Source organism: Acomys russatus, chromosome 15 (assembly GCF_903995435.1).
Source record: "Acomys russatus chromosome 15, mAcoRus1.1, whole genome shotgun sequence".
NCBI lineage: Eukaryota > Metazoa > Chordata > Mammalia > Rodentia > Muridae > Acomys > Acomys russatus.
The window spans coordinates 43,018,890-43,042,281 of record NC_067151.1 but is presented as its reverse complement, the minus strand read 5'-3'; the positions used below and the strand labels follow the sequence as shown (position 1 = coordinate 43,042,281).

The 23,392-nt window shown below is 39.6% G+C and overlaps 1 protein-coding gene across 1 annotated transcript in view; it reads right to left on the bottom strand.

Annotated features, from left to right (window-relative positions):
* The window catches only part of Schip1 (schwannomin interacting protein 1), a 769,225-nt gene extending 747,904 nt beyond the window's left edge, over positions 1-21,321 (bottom strand). The window contains exon 1 of the mRNA XM_051157281.1: positions 21,177-21,321. Within this exon, the coding sequence (XP_051013238.1) occupies positions 21,177-21,185 (9 nt within the window). The 5' untranslated portion in view covers positions 21,186-21,321. The remainder of the gene's footprint in view (positions 1-21,176) is intronic.
* Between the last annotated feature and the right edge of the window lie 2,071 nt (positions 21,322-23,392).

The following is a 23,392-nucleotide window of genomic DNA, read 5'->3' as shown; positions in this document are numbered from 1 at the left end:
TAATATCCAGCTAAGCAAAGTCAATCAGATTAATAAGATCTCACAGACATTCAAGGAATATCTTGTCTCTTATTTCTTCTAGACTGTCTCCTATGGTCTTTGTCATAGTGGAGGTATAAGAAGAATCTGGGGTGCAGTTAAGGTCCACAGGATATATTTTGATTCTCTCTCTCCCTCCCTCCCTCCCCCTCCCTCCCTCCTTCTTTCCCTCCCTCTCTCCCTTTCTGATTTCTTTATAGCTAAACTAGTGTCACTGCCTTTTGCTCATCATGTTTCATGGTGTTGACTATCATAATGATACCAGCCACTTGTCCTATAAAATGTCTGATGTTTTGAGTTCATCTGATTATTGAATTATGATTGCATTCTGGTGTGACAGTTTTGGCAAGAGCACTGTGGAGATGATACTGTTCTCTTCTTCCTGGAATGCATTAAGAAGTAGATAACATCAGGCTATTCCACTCTTGATGCACTAAGTTGAGTAATGTTGTATTCTCAAGATCTTTCCATTTTGGAGGCACACATTTACCTGACAATAATCTAAGTCCACAGAGGTGTGAGACTTGGAGAGTATGAGAGCAATTTGAATTCATGACATGATTTTAGGGTCCACTAATAATCTTTACTATAATTTTTACATTCATTAGTTGTTACTGTGTGAAGAATAGCTTTGTGTACACCTCTTTTCTTTCTTCCTCTTAGTTTCAGAATCTCCTTCCTGGGGAATGGTATTGCCTGCAGTACATACGTCTTGTGTCCTCAGTTAAGGACTCAAGATGATGTCATGAGCATCCACAGGCCAACCTGACTGAGACAATCAGACAATGAGATTGTGTCAAGATGACAATTAAGACTAACCATCACCCAGCCGAAGCAAACTAAAATATTCTTTCTGGAATTTTCCCTGTACACACTTAGAATCATCCATGTCTTTAGGAGTGATTAATTGATAAATTATAAATAACAGCCAGCACTAGACCTCATGGGAAGTGAGTTCACTGAAAACTTAGCTCCAGAATCATCTCATTTCATCTACTCAAAGCTAACCAGCGTTTTCTCCAACCATTTCTTTCTTCCTAGATTCTCCAGTATGACACCCTTGTAACATGGTTCCCACTTCCCAACTCCAAGTCTAAGTACCCTCCTTCGCTGTTGATTCTATGAATGATGGATCATGGACCAACCTCAACCACCAATTATTTTAGCATCATGCTTACAAGAAGCAGCTCCCTCTCTCTTACAGCACCGTGACCATAGAACCTATGCCTTTCCCTTGAAAACAAGCTACTAACAGACATTGAAAACCTCAACTTAAAAGACCAGAATAAAACTTCAATAAATCTCACAACATAGAAATTGGATGTACGTTGGGGGTAACTTCTCTTATTTTCATGGGTTTCTCTTTTCCTGCCAAAACTTTAAATGAACGAAACGAAGCACACAGCTTGTGCTCTCATCCTGACTTCTCTAGTGCTGGAGGGAAGGCAACATCTGGAAACCCTAAGCTAGTTCCTCTGATTACCATCTGTGTAGAAAATTTATTTAATATTTCTAGTATTTTTTTCCTCACCCATAAAACATATCCAGTGATAGCAATGACATCATAGAAGTGTTATGATAGAATGAAAACCATGCTAAAGAGATCTCACAGCATCTGGTGTTTCATCAGTCAATGATATGCATCCACCTTGTCATTAGTAGAATGACTCTATGCTCCCTAGGCAAGCTCACAGAAAAGTTCCCCTTTCAATGGGAAAAGCCTTCTGGTTTTTTCAGTATTCATCATCTCAGCATCTAGTCTTACATTCTAGAAACACTCTACTAGACTATTCTAGCTTCTCAGAATCAAACACATTCAAACTGCATTTCCCATATCTAGGATATTTATCTTTATTCTCTGGCTTGCATTTTTTTTAACTTTTAAAATATTTTGGATAATTGAGGATTCATCCACAACTGTAAAAAAATAACACAATGAGATACTGTATATTGTTAGCTGAGTTGTTTTGTATAATGGGTAGTGTAATATCATAAGCAGGAAATGAACATTGATACAACCCTCCTCCATTAGCCAGATTTCTTCCGGCACTGTGTTATTTAGTTCTGTGTAATTTCATGTAAATGTATATGTACATATAGTCAATGTCGCAGTCAAGATGCAGACACTTTATATCACAGGAATCCCTTACTACTGCTTCATAGCATCCCCTTTCTCCCTCCTGTCCCTAATTCTTGGCAGCCACTTACTTATTCATCCATCATTTCTGTAGTTTTATCACTCCATGATACTTACAAGAGTAGAGTCAGAAAACAAAGTGTTGATACTTCCTTTTTTAAAACGTCATCATCATTCCCCTCAAAATAGTCAAAGCCATGATTATCAGTGATTCTTTGCTTTTCAGTGCTGAATAGGGCAGCACGCTCAGAGGCACCACACACTGGCTAGCCAACTACACCTTTAAGTTCATTTGAGTAGCTGTCAGGTTTTGCTTGTTATGAAGAAAGCTGACATGAGTATTTGCTTTTTTGTTTCTATTGGATAAATATGTAACAAAGCCAATGGTATGGTGTATGATGAGCACATATTTAGTTAAGTTGACCCATTTTACTCAAGAGTGGCTATTTTATATTGCACCCCCTCAAGAAATGTGTGAGTGATCCAGCGTCTTTGCATGTTCCTCCGTATTTGCTGTTATTGCTGCTTCTTCTCATAACCATTTTGATCAGTGTATAGTGACATGTCTCTGTCATTTTAATTTGCATTTGCGCCAGTAGTTCACAAGTGTACTACGTTTTCACATGCTTGTTTAGAATCTCTAGCATGTCTTCAGTGAAAGGCTTGTTTTTGTACTTTTCCCATTTTCCAGTTTGATTGTTTGAGCCATATTGTTGGCTTCTAAGTTTATAAGATTTTTAAATATATTCTAGATTCAAGTTCTTTGCTAGATATATGACTTGCTCTGTATCCCAGCCTGCACTTTGCCTTTTGTTCCAACATCTTTCACAGGATAAGTGTTGATGAACCCTGCTTGCTAATTTTCTTCTTCTTGTGGATTGTGCTTTTTCAGCATCAGTTCTTCACTTAGCCTCAAGTCCCCAAAAATTTTTTTCCTATGATGTTTCCCTAAATGATTCTCAGTGTTGTATTTTACATTTCAGTTTCCAATTCATTCTGTGAGTTTTTAATAAGACCTGTGGGCAAGTAGAGGCTTAGCTTTTCATGAGAGGACATGGGTCCTTAGCTCATCACATAAAGTCCAGACAACCTGGCAGCTTTCCTCAGCTTCACATCTCACTGATGTCCACAGGTCCAAGGTGACCTCAGGCTTTTAGGGGCCATTGTTCCCATGGTAGAACTAACTAGCTTTTCATGGCCTTCCCCCTCAACCATGATTAGGAGGTCATGTTTCCTGTATTTCCCCATGACATTGTGCTCCTCTTCCATGGATGAAACCCTCTGCCCTGTTCTGCATGCTCCTGACATTCTTAGTCCTCTACATTCTATCCAACTTTCCTTCTACACAATGAGACTCACGGGGAAACAACTTATTTTATGGAGTTTTTGAAAACTAAATTAAATCACGTGTAAAGTACACTAAGAGCTAACCTAGATCACAATCAGTTCTCAATTTGTTAATCATTGCTGTTGAATTTATAATTGTAATAATGTCGTGCAATAGTTTATAATAGATGTCTGTTATGCATTGATTACTTACTCCTCTTCCTCACCAATCACATAACATTTTCTGTAGTACATCTTACAATAGGCCACCGTAGGCTCTGGAAAGCATTTGTTGAACTGAATTGCATATTTGATTTCAATTACTATGCCAGTTCAAAAGAAAAAAGAGCAACTTCTAATCAACAGATGGTTTAATTGATAAATAGCCCCCTTCTTCAATTGTTTTGTGTTTTATTGCAACTTGGAAATTTAAATGACCTATAGAAGGAAGGGATATTCAGGTTACTTGCACAAGCGGTGGTGCCTGCTCCTCCTCCGCCTCTTTCTCCTCCTCTTTCTTCTTCATCTCCTTCATTTTCTTCCTTTGTTCCTTCTTCTGCTTCTTCATGATCAGTATTCTTCATAATCAACAGCATTCTTTTTTTAAGAGCAAAACCAACATGCAAACTTGATTCGACAGATACTATTGAGTCCCTTTCAACATTACCTCCCACCACACCTGACTTCCCCACACTTTTGGAAGAAGGTGCATCAAGGAGTGCTAGTGAAGAAGAGTTAGTTAAGCATTGTGGTTTAGAATGAAAATTCGGGAGTCCACAAAATAAAGCTGTTGGAAAAGGGAAGGATTTGACAGACCAGACTGAAAAAAAAAGAAAGACAAATTCATGTGTGGAAAGTAGTTATATAAAAAGAAAACTTTCTAGAAAAGCAGCAGAATTTTTTCTGCTGCTGAGAAGCTCAGAATACAGACATAATTAACTACAAAGGGAGAACTCAGAATGTTTGGGTACAAAGTTAAAGCTGGGTGGGAGGAATAAGTTCTGATGTTCTGCTGCACAGTGGGGTGTCTATAATTAACACAGTGGAACATGCACTTCGATATAGCCAGAAGAGAGAATTCCAACTGTTTCACCATAGAGAAATGATAAATATTTATAGAGATGGGCATGCAAACTATCTGACTCGATCATCATACAATGGATATCTGTATCAAAACGCCACACCATGCTGTACAGTTTTACACCTATGTATCCACAGAAAGAAAGAGAAAACATAAAAAACAACCTCAGAAATCTCTCAAAAGCTGTGTGCAAGCATGTGAGTTGCCACTTGCTGCCACAAAGCTGGTTTTGGTTTCACGATGCAGTATCACCAGCTCAAGGGAGGAAATCTTGGCTGAGCCATAGCCAGTGCTGGTGCCAATATTTACCTTAGGGAGGGGCACATGACCCACTCTGAGCAATGAATGCAGTATGAAGCGGGGCCAATGAGACATTTGTCTTGTTCTCAAGATGAACAGATGTGAGAAGGGAGCTAAGATACACCCTGTCTTTTTCAGCTTTATGAAGATGCTGTGCTCTGAGCTCTAGACATCTACAAGCCAACATAGGGTGGAAGACCAGAAAGCTTGGTGCGTAATGAAAGTTACACAGGTTTGGAAAAGAAACAGGAATGCCTCTAGCTCAAGATACCTTGTTAGAACAGCTAGCCCCTCCTTTCTGGTCAGCATCACAGACTCTCTGGTTCTAGGCTTCAAAAGTCTCTCGACTGACACTGCTTTTGGGTGGACTCTCTACATGTTACAGTTTGAATATAAAATGCCTTCCCCAGATTCAGGTGTTGTGGGCGTGGTCTCCAAATGAGCCATTATTTGTGGAAACTGGAAGTAGTTCATGGGGCAAGTCCTTATGTTTATCCTATCTGTAGGCCTTTCCCGTCCTTCTTTGCTTCTGTCTGCCATGAGGCAAATGGCTCTGCTCCAATCTCCTCACTATGGTGGACTGAACCCTTCAGAACCATAGGTTAAATGGCTCTTCTTTCTCTATCAGGTAGTTTGTTCACAGTGATTTAAAGTCTAACACCGAGTCTTCCTGACAGTGAGATTTTAAAACTGGAAACCCACAGTTTAATTGGCTAAAATTGTCTTCTTGCTCTCAATTAACATTCCAGAAGAAAAACAGCCAGGCTTGCTGTACACATGATGAGAGAGAAGGATAAAGAGCGTGAACATAAGACACAGAAGGCCTAGGTTCAAAACCCACCCAGGCACCTCACCAACTATCCAGCCCCAGGCAAGATGCTTTATTTGAAGGAACTTCAGGTCCTTTATTGTAAAATGCCCACAGCCATGCCTACCTGCTAGGTTGATGTTGAATATTAAATGCAATCATGCAATAATAAAAGGCCTGTCAAATAGGAAACAGAATAAATGTTAGTTTCTTCTCTCCTAATTAATCCTTCGCTAAGATGAAACACTAACTCAGTTTATTAGACCATTAATTCAGATGCTGTCTTTCCAAGCAGAAATCACTCAGACAGTGAAGCTTGTGGCATCAAGAGTAATTTCTGCTGAAAATCTCCCAATCATAATGCTTCTCCCATGAAGCTTGCTGTGTTACAGAGAGCTCAGGCTGGGTTGCTTCCAGCCCTGGAGAAAATTGATGTGATGATCCACAATCAAAAGGTTTCTGCACCCTTGATTGTTTTATTCTCACACCTCGAAAGAGTATGTGGGTGGAAATAACAGACTTCAGGGAAGGATGCTTGTAAGCATCTCTCTACAAGTCATTTCCACACGTTCTGTGACACTGCAGAGAAAGCTAATCATTTCTCAATAATTATCACCCACCATCTGAATACAATTAACTAACATACTATCTTAAGGCTATATTGTGTCTGGAACACAGAAACAAAACTAGGGCTTGGTTTTCGCAAGACGCATTCTTTAATACTGTCTTAGAAGTACAGGCTATTATGAAGGTCACTCAACTTTTATCATAAGTAAGAGTCATATTTACTTAGTCACTAATCTACTTGCATGCCACATAATAATAGGACTAATGTTGGTTATCACGTAACTAGAAGATAATGGCATATCATGTGTCTTAAAGATGCATTTACACTTTGACTTAGAAGCTTTGCTTCCAGGAATTTTTTTGAAAGACAGAATTGAATGTTTATACAGTAATTATTTATTTTATGGGTTCGGGAATCTTGCTTGTATATACTAGTGTGCATGTGCACTGCATTTGTGTCTAGAGACTGCCGAGGCCAAATGAGGGTGGTGGATCCCTGGACCTGGAGTTAGGGCAGCTGTAAGCCACCATGCAGATGCTGGGCACTGATTTTGGTCCTCTGCAAGAGTGACAAGTGTTCTAAACCACTGAGCCATCTCTCCAGACAGTAATTTAAAAATATTATTACAAGAAGAAAACAGCCTAATCATCCAAGAGAATGTTTCAGAATGTCTACCTAGGGAAATACATTATAACTACTGAAAATGAAGTCATAGAAAGATATTTATTGGCATGCAAAGATTCACATGACACTATAGGATTTTAAGAGGGTATACATTATTTGCAATGTATTATAATTTAATTAAATTGAATTTATTTATTCCTAAAATTTTTAATATTGTAAACTAAATAAATATGAACATTGATTCTAATTTTTTCACATTTCCTTTTTTGTAGTAAGCAAGAAGCAATTGTATAGGAAAGGAAAGTGATTTTTTAAAACTCAAAAGAAAAAAATAGTACTTTTAGATTTAAACAACACAGAAAGTTCATTATTGTTCATTATATAGATTCTTTTAGTTTCTTCCTGTGATAAAATATTCTGACCAAAGCAACTTGGGATGGAAAAGCTTTATTTGGCTTACACTTCTATATCACAGTGCCTCACAGAGGGAACTGGAGGCAGGAACTGATGCAGATGCCATGGAGGGATGCAGCCATGACTTGCTCAGTTTGCTCTTACAAGCCAGGACCACCTGCCCAAGGATGACATCCACACAATGGGATGGACTCCCCCAAATCAATCAAGAAAGCAGTCCACAGATTTGTCTATAGGCCCATCTGATGAAGGCATTTTCTCAGTGGAAATTCTCTCTTCCTAAATAACTCTAGCTTGCACATGTTTGACAAAAACTGACCAACACACCAACTTTCAAGTCTAGCTTCTAGGATTTCCCTCATGATCTGACTTAGGAGACTCAAGACAAGCTGAAGACGAGAAAATCTTAGGGTTGTTTTCTTGGGGGATGAAACTCCTCTGAGGTGAAAGACCTTTCCCACATAGCCTATTACTGAACATGAACTAGACAGCCAATGCCCAGATTCAAGCAAGACATCTAGCCATCAATCTCCAGACCCTGTACTGACTAGTGATGGGGGGGGGGCATCAGTACATTTTTGTTCTATGCTTGGTTGGTTCTTTGTGCCTTCTTGGTGATTTCTTAATTAGGGCACAACCTGATTTGCATCCACTCCGGTAAGGAGCTCCTGCCTCCCATTTCCAAGCAGACTGTAGCAGAGACCTACCTACTAACCTAGATGCAGATTTATTTATAATATTAGTCATTGTTACTGTCGCCAAGTTTTACCCACACTCTGCTATTTACTCTGTCAAGTACTTCCAAACATATTTCACCCAAACTCTTAACAACAATGTTGGAAGAGTAAAGCTATAATTATTCATTTTCTAGATAAAGGAAAATGTTGTCTAAGATTATATAGGTAGTAAGACATAGCATCAAAATGAGAAGCCAGTTCTACTTGGATCTTCTAGGAATTCAGTGGTTCTTAAGCTGTGGGTCATGGCCCCTTTGAGGGTCAGATAGCCTGCATATCAGATATTTATATTATAATTCATAATAGCAGCAAAACTACAGTTATAAAGTAGCAATGAAATAGTTTTTGCTTGGGGTCACTTCAACATGAGGAACTGTATTAAAGAGTGGAGCATTGGGAAGGTTGAGAACCACTGTTAAATATAACTGTTTAAATAATAATACTTAAATGATTTTGATTATTGTCTTTGAGGAAAGAGTTCAGGTGGCCACTGGTGCATGTTCCTAGACCTGAAAACATGATTTCAAGAAGTTAACACCAACCCACTGTCCAGCCACAGAAGTGATTTGCCATAAATCAATGCTCTCGGCCGCTGATAGCAAGGATGCCCAAGGCATCACCTTAGGCCCCGTGTGTCCAGCTTCCTGCTGGCTCGCTACCTCTCAGCCTCTGCAAGCCTCAGAATCCTCTATGGAAAACGAAGTTGATGATACTTGTCATCAGTGTCTGATCTGTGCGTATGAGTGTGTATGTATACACACTTCCCAGTGCATGAAGAGCAAGAAGTCCTGATTTCACACCTGAATACTAACTGCTTCTGCCCCAACCCTGGCAGTGTACCTTTTATAAGTGATTTGCAAAAGACAGAGTGAGATTTTACAGATATGGAGAAACCTGAATGTGAAGAAGTCCCCCGGGGAGCGCTTTCCCAAGTTTACCACTATTAAGTCCCGAAGAAAGCCATTGGCTCAGTGCCCCCATCTCCTGTCTTATGCCTCTGACTTCATGTTTCCATGCTAATTGCAGAAGGTCTTTGCCACAGGACTTAACCCTCCAGTGAGTTGATGCTACTCACTTTGGTTTCTGCTCCATGGGAGCAAATTAGAGCTTTGGCAGTGAGTTAATACACATTTTGTTTTAACTCCATGTGAGAGCTGGCACAGTTCTTCAAAAAATAGTGCAACAAGGCTTAGGAATATAGTAGCATGAAGGTTAATCTTTTTTTTTAATTAATTCATTCATATTACATCTCAATTGTTAGCCCATCCTTCTATCTTCTCATTTCTCTCTCCCTCCCGCTTTCCCCCTACTCCCCTCCCCTATGACTGTGACTCAGGGGGACTTCCTCCCCCTGTATATGCTCATAGGGTATCAAGTCTTTTCTTGGTAACCTGCTATCCTTCCTCTGAGTGCCACCAGGTCTCCCCATCCAGGGCACATGGTCAAATATGGGGCACCAGAGTTTGTGTGAAAGTCATACCCCACTCTCCACTCAACTGTGGAAAATGTCCTGTCCATTGGCTAGATCTGGGTAGGGGTTTGATGTTTACTGCATGTATAGTCCTTGGCTGGTGCCATAGTTTGGGCAGGGCCCCTGGGCCCAGATCCACCTGTCATAATATTAAACAAAGCAAAACCTAATATCTTAAGGTAAAGAGAAGAGATTTTTCTTGGCCCTACTTTAAAATTAGGATAAGTTATAAAAGTGATATGGGGTCATGTTTAAAATTGTAAATGGTCCACATGAAGCAAAAGGCAGAACCCTCACTGCATGTTTCTGTTTCCCTTTGATGATTTCTCATATGGACTTTGAACATCTTCAAGGATTACACAAGTGAGTGGCTATAAATATCTAGTTTAATACAATGCCACTCTTGTAGATGGCTCTTGTAAATGCCTTTCTTCTCTTGAAAGTTTGATTTTTAGTTTTCACATCCATATGCATGGCTGTCACCATTTTAAACTTTCCTCAGCAGTATCTCATTACATGGCTATGTCATAAATTATTGAAGTGTTTTTCTCTGGATTGGGATTTGGTTATTTATAGATTTTTAGCATCATGGGCAATTTTTACCACATCTTCACTTAATTATGTGGGTATGTCAAGAAAATCTCACATATGTATATGTGCATGCCAATGTGTTTGCTGAATGTATGTGAATATGTGGGTGCATGTGTTCCAGTGTGTGCATATGGGGGCCAGAGCAAATGTCAAATGGTTTCCTCTCTCTTATTGCCTGGAGAGAGGGTCTCTCACTGAATTGGATGATTGGGGTTTTTTTTGTTTTTGTTTTTTTTCCAGCTAGACTGGCTGGCCAACCAGCTCTTGGGAACTGCCTGTATCTTCTGTACTTTTAGCCTAACAAAAGTCACTATGTTCCTCTAGCCTTGGGCAGGGAATGCTAAGAACCGTTGTCTTCTGGACATGCATGCTCACTGTACACACGAACACATAGCTGCTGCGGTCACTTACACAAGGCTACGCCAGATCAATGTTGGGATTATAGGTATGTTCAGCCACACCTGGCTCTTTTATGTGGGTTCTAGGGGTTCAGATCCAGTTTTCAGATCCTCATGCTCTCAGAGCAAATGCTCTTACCCATTGATCCAGTCTCCTGTCGCCTGCAGGGAGCTTCTCAAAGAAGTGACATCAGTAAGTCAAAAGTCACAAAGCCAAGTACAGTAAGTAGCTCATGACTGCAATCCCAGCAGGGAGATCATTGCTGGTTTGAGGCCAGCCTGTGTTACATAACAAGTCCCAGGCCAATCTGCATTGTAAAGTGAGACACTATCTTAAAGAATCAAATACTGTACATTTAAATATTGACATATATGAATGCATTCTCTTGGTAGTTGTATTATTTTCTCTTCCCCAAACACAGAAATGAGGACCCTATATGCAGATATAGATTTCATAAGGAACTAGACTACTAACCAGAGATACATGTTATGAATGACTCAGTGGACACTGGACTAAATGCCAATAGGCCTTGAGAATAAGAAGTGGTAAATGTTTGGCCTCAGGTATACTGGAAGTCTCTAAACACTTTAGGAACAGTGTTGGAAAGAACTGAATTTCATAAAGGACTAACAGTCATGGTACTGGTACTGTGTGTCAGTACCATTCTAAGTGCACTGCCCACATTAAGCTACCCATTTCTTCCAACACCTACAGGGAAGACACTGGTATAGTTACAGATGAGAAAAACAAGGCATAGAAAATTTAGGAAATCCCAAGGGCCACCCAGCTAATAAGCGGTAGAGTTCAGTTTGAATTTAGAAAGCTCGGGCCCAGAGTCAGATACTTTAAACATTGTACATTATACCTCTGTGCTCCTAATGATGTGTTAGTGACATTTATGAAAAACCCAGTCTGTGACAAGAGCAGCAGAAACACAAAGAAGAAAATATCATTCCCACCCCAGTGGTTTAAAGTGGCTTTATGCTGTATCCACCCTCATCAGAACTCCACTCCAACAGCATGCTAACATCCACCTAATCACACGTGTATCATCGTATATAACATACAGCGGCAATTTGCTTTTTCTCCCATGAAGTTCAAGGTCACTATGTTCCTCTAGCCTTGGGCGGGGACTGCTAAGGACCATTGTCTTCTGGACATGCGTGCTCACTGTACACACAAACGCATAGCCACTACAGTCACTTACACAAGGGTACACCAGATGGCGCCAGTTAAAAAGTCAAGCATGAATAGAGAAGACTGCTGGGGAAGGGAGAGTCTCTTTCCTTTGTGAGGGTGGCCCCTGGTTACTTCCCCATGTGCCAGTGGATGGCTCCAATACCTATGCTCACATTAGCAGTACTAACTGGGCTCTGTGTACAAAAGAAAAAAAAATGCTAGCTCTAATTGCCCAATGTTGACTGAAACTTTGCCTCTTCAGACATTGACAGAATTAACGTCTTCATATTCTAAACATGAATAATTCCACCTTCAAAAGAAGGGTATAGCTAGGTGATGAGGAAAAATCCACTTCATTGCAGAAACAGGTCATTAGAACTCAACAGCAACCTCAGTAAGAGCAGCATTACCCATCCACAAGTCTAGAATGTCCAACCCCGTGTTTCCCATAACACATGAGAGCAGCAGGAGGAGGAAAAGCAACTAAGGAGAGTCTCCTCATGACCAGTCTCCCACTGGCACAGCATCTTAGAGCATAGGCCTGGGTTCAAAGCTATTCTGGCAATCCCCCTGCCCCCACGTGTGGACTTATCCTCACTAGCCTCATCTCTAAGTACTCTAGAGGGCCAGCATCCACAGGCTCTCACTAAGACTCAGACTGTCCAGTGCAGATCTCTATCCTAAAGTTTGTACATAAAGCACAGAATAATCAAACTCTCAATCAAAAGATGCCCCCATCCCATCCATCATCACTTCCTCTCCCATGTTTTATTTCTTTTTATTTTGGTGAAAAAAAGAAAAAAAAAAAAAGACCCACGATATCTTATAGCTATATCTAAAACCAAAAGGAGGCTTGGCTTGTGAAAGTTCCACGCTATGGCTGTCAGAGCAGGATATATACGCCGGGCAGCCATAGTTATGAACGGACATCAGATCTGTTATCATCCTCTCAAAGTCAACTAGCGAGCAAACAACACCTCACCGGATGGTCTCTTTATCATCACAGCTTATTAGGCTCAGGCCAGTGCACGTGGTTATTTAGTAGGCTTTGACAGTTAATTTGTTTTATCTCTTTAAAGTTTTCTTTCTTTATTTTGATTATTTTCTGCTGCTGTGGGTTGAATCCCGGGCCTCATGTATGGTAACAAGTACTCTATCACTGAGGACTAGGCTCAGCCAGAAAAAAATTTTCTTTTTGTACATTATGATAGTAATTTAAAGTTAATTAAAGGCTTTTCCTGCACGGCACAATAAAATATGACAGGCTGGGTGAATATGCAAATTTGACCATCACGTCAATCAGTTTTAAGAGCAATTAAATATTTGCTCTGTGAACCCCAGATTACAGTGCAAATTTTTGTGAAACCCACTCTTCATGTCTGTTCTTATAATTTATTTAGCATCCAGGCTTTGCTGTTATTCTCTTTCTGTTGGGTTTTCAATTACATAGTATGTGATGATATTTAGTCTTTTTCCTCCTTGCCTGTGTTTGATAAACTCTTTGTCCTTTTGTTATTTAGGCATAACAATGCAGCGGCTTAGATTCCTCTGTGAAAAGGTGAAACAGCTCATTGTCAACAGTGTTGATCTTTGTATCTCCCCACAAAATGAACAGAGACCTTCAATTAGATGGGCTAGCCTGTACCAGCCCTGCTAGTCAAGATCAGGTCTGGATGATGCCAGGATAACTTTGTACCAAAATAAAGTATAATGACGCAATTTGCTCACACTGCCTCTTAGAAATGTGTGGGTTCAAAGAAAATGTTTCCTTACAGTTGAATTTAGAAAAAGAAAAGTATATTTTGCCAGAATAATAGGGGTGTAAAAACATGACTATTATTTCATACCTTAACCTTTTATTTAATGGAGTATTTTTTTTAAAGTCTCTCAATAGCAGTACATTTAAAACTAACCAAAGTTTTTAGGAGATGAATAATAGTGCCTGAGATGTGTTCAATTGGATCAGGAGTTCTCAAGCTGTGGGTCACGGCCTTTATATCAGATATTTACATTAAGATTTATAACAGTATCACAATTACAGTTATAATATCAAAAATAATTTTATGGTGGGGTCACCACAACATGAGGACCTATATTAAAGGGTCACAGCATGAAGAAGGATGAGAACCACTGAAATGGAGGCTCTTGGAACTAGGTAAGAAGGTGAGACATCTAGAATGCCATGCTTCAGGAGACACCAGTTCTAAGAAACCGAAGCGCCTTCACTTCTGTGTCTCATACATCTTACCCTAAGTTCCTCTAGTGGACTCCATAGAGATACCGGCTTGTCAGATAGAAGGTTACGTACATAACTCAGATCTCCTTCCAAAAGCCATACCTGGCATCACCTGTGGGAGAGGGTGCCCTTAGTCCTGCTGTGACATGATGTGCCAGGATGGGAGAAAGAGAGAGAGGGGGTGTATGGGTGGGACTGGGGGGAGAGGAGGAAGGGTGCTGCTAATGGATACTGTGCTTCCTCTTTATATGTTAAAGTTGTTGCCTTTGTCTATTTTATAAAAAATTCAGCTGGCTGTAGATGCATACCTGTGCGTATGTGCTCTATACCATTGCATCAATCTATGTGTGCTTTTATTGCAACACCATGATGTTTTTGTTGCTATACCTCTGTGGTATGTCTTCAAATTAGGTATCAGCTTAATTGTAAAACTAAACCATCTGGTCTTCAACCCAATCAGAGTCTTGAGAAGGAATAAAATTGATTACCTGAGTATACCCGGAGTGCAGGTTAGTAGCTTGCCAAATGAGAAGATGACAGATACAGTTTGCTACATGAGCAGTCACCCAAAATTCTCTATAACATTAAAGCATCATCTTCAGCCTTCTGGCCCAATATATCTGACAGACATACTTGTGAGGCAGGAACTATTGAGGATTTGCTTACCCTGTCTTGGCAGAGTTTGGCTGTCAACTCTGCCTGCATCCAAGTTTGCCCCTTTTTAGGCAGAATTCTGTCTGTGGCAGAAATGAGGACATTTTCGTCCAGTGATTTGTTTGCCACATTTGAATCCATTTGCATAAGGAGGTTCTTTGATGCTCATCAACCTCTTTGAGGTAGGCTGGGTGTTGCCAGGAGTCAACCTGTGTCATTGTCTATGAATCTTTAAAATAATAAAAAACATTTAGAAATATTCTGTATGTCTCTGATGCTTTTGGAGATTTTATCTAACTATTTTACCTTATCTTTCTATAAATTATATCTATCTATTGCACCTAAGATATACATTCTTGTGATAAAAATAGACTAGTAATAAAATAGACCATGATTCCATCAACTAACAATTAACTTGTATGACTTATTTATCTTAGACAGCCTGCAATAGCACTTTCAAAGTATTGGAGGTAAACCTTGTATTATAATTGAGATATATGGGTACAATACCTCATATTAGAGTAATATATATATATAATGTGTTTCAAGAATAATCTTAAATTTGAATTCTATATTAGGGGTTAAGATGTCTTTAGGTCTAGATAGATGTTTTAAGTTGATGATGATGAAATATGACAGAGATTGATTTACATTCAGAAGTTTAGATGCACCAAGATAGGAAAGATGTTTTCTTCAAGGCTACTAAATACAAATAGCCAAAACAGTAGGAATGTAATATTTATATAATTCCTGATTGTTTCATTAGTCTTCTTGCTATAGGTAGTTTATTGTATATATGTATAATAATATAAATGTATATGTAAAAAATAAACATATTTAATAAAAATACTTAATTCATTAAAAAAAGAAATTAGGTATCAGTATGTATGCCTCCAGTTTTGTTGTCTTAACTCAGCACAGCTGGAGCTCTTTGGGTCTCCTGCATCAATATGAATTTACCATTTTTTCTAGAACTGTGGAGAATGCCATTGATATTATGTGGTTTTTACCAAATCTATAGTTTGCTGTTAATTCTCATTTCTATGAATGGGGGGGGGGGGTCTTTCCATGCTGTAGTATCTTCTTCAGCCTCTTTATTTAGTGATATAGAGTTTCATCATCAAGGCTTCACTAGGTTGGATCTAATACATTTTTAGGCTATTATACTTTAGACTGTTTTGCTGATTTCTTTCTTGGTGAGTTCATTATTGGTGGAGAGCAAATCTCTATGGTTGTACATTGATTTTGTAGCCTGACACTTTGAAGAACTATCTTTTCAGTTCTAAGAGTCTTTTGCTGAAATCTTCAGAGGTTTCCACATACAAAATTATATCACCTGCAAGCAGGTACCATTTCGTGGAATCAAGAACTGAAATGCAGGAGTACACCAAATTAAAAGGCTTCTTCAGGTGGGATGTGGTGGCGAATGCCTGTAATCACAGCACTCAGGGAGGTGGAGGCAGACAGATCTCTGTGAGTTTGAGGCCAGCCTGCTCTACAACGTGAGTCCAGGACAGCCAAAGCTACACAAAGAAACCCTGTCTGGAAAAAAAGCTTCTTCAAAGCAAAGGAAGCTATTAAGACCCTTCTGAGTATTACCTTCTCCTTATCCCTGACCTCAACTAGTCTCAAAGTCTTAAACACATACAACTACAAACTCACACTCAAACTCACGCACACACACATAAAGGCACACTTCGTATTTTTTTCATCTTTCCCACTCTTTGTATACCTAGTTTAAGATCTCATTCCTTCTAACGTATAATTAAAATGGGCTTCTAACAGGTGTCCTTCATCCAACTGGTCTCCAGTCATCACAGCCTCTATACTATGGTCACATTCACCCAAACTATTTTGATCACGTCAAGGAAAGAGACAGTATATGGAATGGGAGAAAGTCTTTGCCAGATATTCAATTCCATACCATACCAAAAAAAAAAAAAAAAAAAAAAAAAAAAAAAAACCGTAACGACCTTAACAATACAATAAATAATCTATTCAGCAAATGGATAAATTATCTGAGCAGGCATTTCTCAAAAGAAGAAACAAACAAGAACACTTGGTAACTATGTAGAAAGTGTTCAACAGCTTTAGAATAAGGAAATGCAGCTCAAGACTAAACTCCACCTAACTGCCACCAGGATGAATATTACATTTAAAAAAGATAAATGCTGATGGAGATAGAAAGAAAATGGGACTTTTATACATTGTTGGTGAAGATATTAGTTGTTATAGTCACCATATGAAATATTATGGAAATTCTCACAAAACTATAATTAGAAGCACCTTATGATCCAGATGTACCACTCCTGGGCATATAACAAAGAGAAATGAGGTATGCATGCATAAGAAATGCCTGAATCCTGGAAAAGCTTATTGTATCCATACTCACAATAAGCAAGCTATGGAGTCAGTCTAAAACACATCACTAGACAAATAGGTTAAGAATACAGAGTACACATACCCAAAGGAGCATTGTTTTCCCATAATAGATAATAAAGCTACATCATTTTCAGGGAAATGGATATAGCCAATGGCCATAATGTTAAATAAAGTGAGTCAGAAACAGAAAAGTGACTATGGCATGTGTTCTTGCAGATAAGACAACTAAAATTTAGGAAGACAATCTGAAAGTGGTAGAGAGATTACTAGGGACAGGGGATGCAGGAATTAAGGAGGGAAAGACAAGAATCATGAGAGGATGTCTGGGAGCTTAAATACAATTTAAATTATGTAACTTGTATGTATAGAAATGTCACATTGAACCCCATTAATATGTTCAATTAGCATGCACTAATAATTACATAAAATACAGTTTATAAAGAAATGCAATTAATTGAAGTCTCTAGATATGCAATGTTCAGATATGCATCAGTTGTTAAAGAAATTAATTCTCTTCCTAGGAACTGCCAACCAGTGACAGAACACGATAGGCTCGCAAGTCCTGGCCGTTTCTGCCCAGCATGGGACGCCAGTAATACAGTGTAAAAACCATTCAATGGCCATTTTCATTTCTTCTCTTCCATCTTTATTGTCCTATGAACCATTTAGTGTATTAAGGCTCTTATCATTTCTTCCCAGAGGATCAAAGTGACACATCTAGTAAACAACTAGGCATGTCAGTTGGTAACTGGAATTAGACATGAGGCAATGCATCCCAATGATTATGCTATGTAATGATCAGAAGACTTGACTCTGGAGTCGAGGTTCAAATCCAGGCTCGTCCATTTGTCCATTATGCAACCATACAAGCTCTGTTACTTCTCAGTGTCTCATGTACAGAATGGGACTATTAACAGTGACTGATGGCTGTGTGAGATAATTTATTTAAATTACTTAGCACAGGCACTGATGTGAGAGGGCTCATCAATTAAGAGCATTTGCTGCTTTTGCAGAAGACCCAGGTTCAGTTCCCAACACCCTCATGGTGGCTCACAACAGCCTGTCACCCCAGTTGCAGGAGACCTGACGGCCTCTTCTGACCTCTGAATGCACTGCACATATATTCACTCAGGTATACACAAATACACATAAAATAAATAGACAAATCTTAACGACACAACACTTAGCACAGTGCATGTCCCACATATGACAGATAGAAGAACATGCTCAACAAAGAGTAATTAAACATCACACACACACACACACACACACACACACACACACACACACACACACACACGCAGGCATGCATGCCAGATCCTGTTTCAGAAAGCTGTCACTTCCTTCTATTAAGGCAAATGAAAATAATTAAAAACATTTTGAAATAATTTTCACAATGTGTTTCTCAGTTCCATTTCCTATTACTTACAGTGCGGCTCCTCTCCACACAGTGCCCCACCTTCCTGTCCGCTGCTATCATCTCTCTCTTCCCATCTTTCCTTCCTATCCACCCCAACTGGCTATTCATTCTCCTGTATAATCCTGTGAGGAGTTCCTCCCCATCACTAGTGTGACTGTCCTATCTGGCAAAGCCATTTTGAAACCAGGTAGAACAAATGAGAAATAAGGTAAAGCTCAAACCATGCTGAAGGGTTTGTGCCTTCATACACTGCTGCTATGGAGAAACATTCTTCCTTGTTTCTGGGGAAGAAAAACTTCCCCTCCCCACCATTTTGTCCCAGACCAGGAAGCAGTTTGGAAGTGTGGTGCTTAGTAGACGGTTAAAGAATGAATGATTTCAGATACATAGTAAATCAAGAAGTTATATTTTTAACATACATAAGGCATAAAAAAAGAAATGTTTGGTCCTCAAGTAAGGAGAAAGTGTCTTTTCATCACTTAAGTGTGGGATCCACATGAATGGGTTTTATAAAATAAAGACCCAGTCTAGAAAGCATCTAAAAGTGAGTGAGAAGTCTTAATCAAGGGCAGATGGCAAACACTCTTTCTTTTCACTATTGAGTACATATGATACGTCCTACCAAATAGCACAGAATGTTTCCACACAAGGCCGTAAAAGCTCAGAAAATTGAAACCTCTTTTATTCCCATAAAACTGACTTCACACAAACTGCCAACTTCAGAAGAAGGGCAAAGTGTTTTATAATATGACTGAGTGCAAAACATTGTTTCTTTTACAGTTCTTAATAACATATATTAGCATATTGTAATATATGTAAAGTTGTACCGATTCTTCAACTGTCTTGGACATTTAAATGAAACCATCATCAAGAAGCTTATATTCAAAGGCAAGATTCTTACATGATAGTCGTAGATGTATTTCTAGAACTGGAATAAATAGTACCCAAAATAAAAGCCAGTTATACACACAGAAATATAAGAACATAACATCAAATGTTTCACACTGGTTTTTAAAGGCACTGAGTACTTGGTGCTGTTTTAAGAAACCACCCCTACACATTGAAATTCTCTATGCTACTTTTAATAATCATTAATTGGGCATGTCTGGTAAAAATCACTACTAAAAGTTATGCAATTAAAAATCACACATAGTTTTCTGTGAGTACACAGCTAAGTTGCAAAATACTAAATTACAAAAAATAAGAAGGAAAAGTGATATTCACACTAACTTTCAGGAATATTTATTTTTGTTATTATAACTACATAAACTGTTACTGAAGTTTTCAATCATCTTAAATTCAAAGAAAATAAACATATTTTTATTTTATAGTCAATATCACGGAGAAAAATAATGATTAGTCAATAATAGAATAACGAGGCGATTTACCACCTTGTTTACACATCCAAGGCACTGACAGACAGCACAACACAGACTTAGACTTTCCCACTTGTCTGGTTATTATTTAAGAAGCCTTTGTTTTCAAATGCCCATACCTAAATGTAGACATTTAGGATGCTTGTTTGTAAATATGCATTTTGTTTAATTTCTTAGAAAATAGCTTCTCTTTGTAGGTTCTGACTTGCTTACTTTCTCATCTTTACAAGTAGTTGATACTTGTCTCCAAGAGCAAGAAAATCACGCAAAATGACCAGAATACGGAAGCAAGTTGCTATCACCTCGGTGAGCAACGTTCATGAGTTTTTTTTTCCCTTGGGCATATAACACGTTACAGTCATAATTAGCTCACCACCACAGAGCGCTCACACACATGGTCCTCAAACCAAGCCTTTTAAATAAAGTATTGGAAGTAGCTTTCTAGCTTGAGGATTTGAACTAACAATTAAGCCTGCACATTAAATCATTTGTCTCTATAACTAGAGGCGCAAGTTCCAAGAATGTAAATCTCACCCAATGAGACAGGGCTGCCGAGTGCACTATTAATTGCTAAGTAATTTCTTAATTTTAGAATCTAACTTCCAACACTAGGAAATAAGTACTGTGATTTATGTGAGTGCCCACACACTCATGCCGCTTTCTGGGGGTTCAACAACCACAGGCACATCCTGTGCACTGCGTAACTGATTCCTACAAGCCAAAACACATTATCGGATTCAGCTACAGCAAACCCACTCTGTCTACTTATCACGCGAGCACTAATATTTAGAGTAGCTAAAATGCCTGCGGAACACTGAAGCTCAACGTCCCCCTGGGCTTACTCCAGCGCACAGCCACATCTCTTCTCTCAGCGATTGCTGACTTTTAAGAAGGCAGGTGACACGGGGTGGAAATGCTCTGCAGCAACCAGGTAACTCTTCTCGGCAAATCTTCAAAACCTCAAGCCTCCTCCTCCTAAATCCCCCACCCCCACGCACACACACCTCTTTCATTTGTTTTGGAGGGGAAAGATTTGAATAGCTATCTAAAGCATGCCATCTGCATGGGTTTAAGAATGTATTTTTCTTATACTTGCTGCTGCTGTGGAAGATCTTTCCAGATCTGATTAGAAAACCTGGCTGCGCATAAAAAGTACTGGTTTCAACAAGACTCCTTTCATGCTCCTTTAGTGAAAGCTGCCTGAACAGACATATGTGCACATAAATTACCCATATTTCTATACACATGCATACGTTAACAAGCATGCGTGCACACGCACACCAAGACCAGCAATTAATTCCCTGCTCTTTAAGCCCCCTTTCATAGGCTTTTTTTGCATGCATGCTGTTCAAAAGAGAAACCTTTAGAAAAAAATGGTCAGCAGCTGCATCTAATGCACCCGAAAGTGGCATGTTAGAGAAGCAAATACGTTACCAGTCGCATTTTGAAGTTTCTAGAGCACCTGCAGGTAAAGAGGAGGCTGAATCAGAGGCTGGCGCACAGTGTTCCTCGGCAACGCAGAGCCCGATGTGCCTGTGGGGGAATGCGGAGCGTGTGTGAGGCTGGAAACCTTTGAGTTGAGCTCACTCTAAGCACTAGAGAGCCTCAAAGAGGAGAGAGAGAAAGGCAGCCCACAGACAGCGAGACGAGAAACTTCTGGCACCTCTCCAACTCAGGAATGAATTCTCTGTAATTTGGAGATGGATAGTTGATGGAATTGGAGAGAACTTGCATTTCCCAGTGAATTTGCTCAGCCACGCAGAAATGGGCAGGTAACAGACGAGCTCGTTTGAAAACAGCCATTCCGGGATCAGGCTCGAATAAAATATTAACAGCAATTCTTGTTGGGAAAGTATTAAAAGGGTACCCTGGCCAGCTCCCCCAGATGCCTTTACAAACCTCAAAATGGATTATTCCATCGGCTATTTGTTACACATTTTACTAATCCCAGTGCATAGGTAAACTGGAAAATCTAATTCCTTTTATGTAGAAAACTGGATTCATTGCTTCTTTTTATAATGCAGTTTACTCTTATAAATACATAGGTTTACTTACAGAGCTCTCATTTCTCCTGAAAGGCCACTACTGTTTAGTTCAGATAAAATGCTAAAAGGCTTATATACAGCTCTTCATGAAGTAGATGGGGAAAAAAACCTCATAACACTTAGAAGCTGAGCCGAGTACTGATATTTAAACAGAGTTTGAAGTGCCGAGAGTATAACGAAAGAGCCCCGAACCACTAAGTGGCACATCAGAGGTACATCTCTGAACATCCCTGAGCAGGCAGGTGGCTTCCACCTATAAATATATCTATAATTAAGGACAGGAAGAAAAGAGCTTCAGCAAATTAACTTCTTAAGGACAATAGCCACAAATTTGTTAGGCTTCCCAACAGGCTACTAAGTTCTGAGGAGCGCTCATGGCCTTCACCTTCTTTGAAGAACTCAACCTCAGGCAGAGAGCAGAGTCCGTGGGCATTGTGCTCTGGCAATCTATATTCAAATGTAATGAGTGGAGGAATATTACCATGAGGGATGTTGTCATATTACATCGTGCCTGTGTGGCTTAACTACCCATCCAACCTTGCAAATGGCCATTTGGCTGGATTCAATAGTGAATATGCTATTGATGGAAGGATGGGGGGGGCAGGAGGGGGGGCTGGTGGGGGAGGAGGGAGACTGATTTTATTTGTTTTACTACAAGAGCATCTTTGAGAGGCTCAGGGATAAAATGCCCAGGCTGAATGTGGGTGTAATTCTTTCCAAGGCCACACTTACCTGTAATAAATCTATAGTGGAATTAATGACGACCAATTAAGCTATTTATTGCTTTAACTCCAGAGTTCAAGGGCAGCCCAGTGTTTATGTTTATTGATAAGGAGTCCATGGCCAGATAGCTAAAGAAAGCTAGATTCACCTTTAAGCATGTTCAATAAACACATATTGCCTAGGGGCACGTCTAACCCTTCTCACAGTCAAGTGCTCCTTATTGTCCAGAAGTTCTTATTCTCCCTCCTGACCATTTGCTTCAAGCACTCATCCAAAAATATTTCCTGAGGTAGATGCCAGGTGCTGTGCAGAATACAATCACATGTCGACCCGCCTTCAGAGTTTGCCACTCTCAGTGTCAGAGTAGACTGGGCAGGGGACATCAGGATGACTCATGACTGTTGGTGCTCAAAGCAGCCCTCCTTCTATCTTGGAGTCACTCTTGGTGGCGGTATGAGACAGGCAGACCTATATGCGTGCTCTGAGAATCTCTCTACATGACTCTGATGGGACTTCTTTCACCCACCCCCCCCCGCAGATGTGACTTCAAGTCAAGATCATGGTGACAAAGCCTGGCGGCCATAATTGGAGGAGCCAAGCCCACGGCTGTAAGACACAGTCAACAGAGTTAGTTGAGCTGACCACTCTCTGGGTCATAATGGGCTAGCCATTGGGAAGTCTCATATGAAATCAGTATGACCCAAGGCTTGAATCTGCAAAACCCTGAGTGAATTTGGAAGCCAAAGGTGAAGGCAAAAATAAAGCTTAAAACTATGGTTCATTTACACAACCTCTCTGCCCACCGCCCCTTTTTTCTGTAGAACAAAAGGACAGACTGCAAGTCTATAATTATTTTACCAAAAAAAAAAAAAAAAAAAAAAA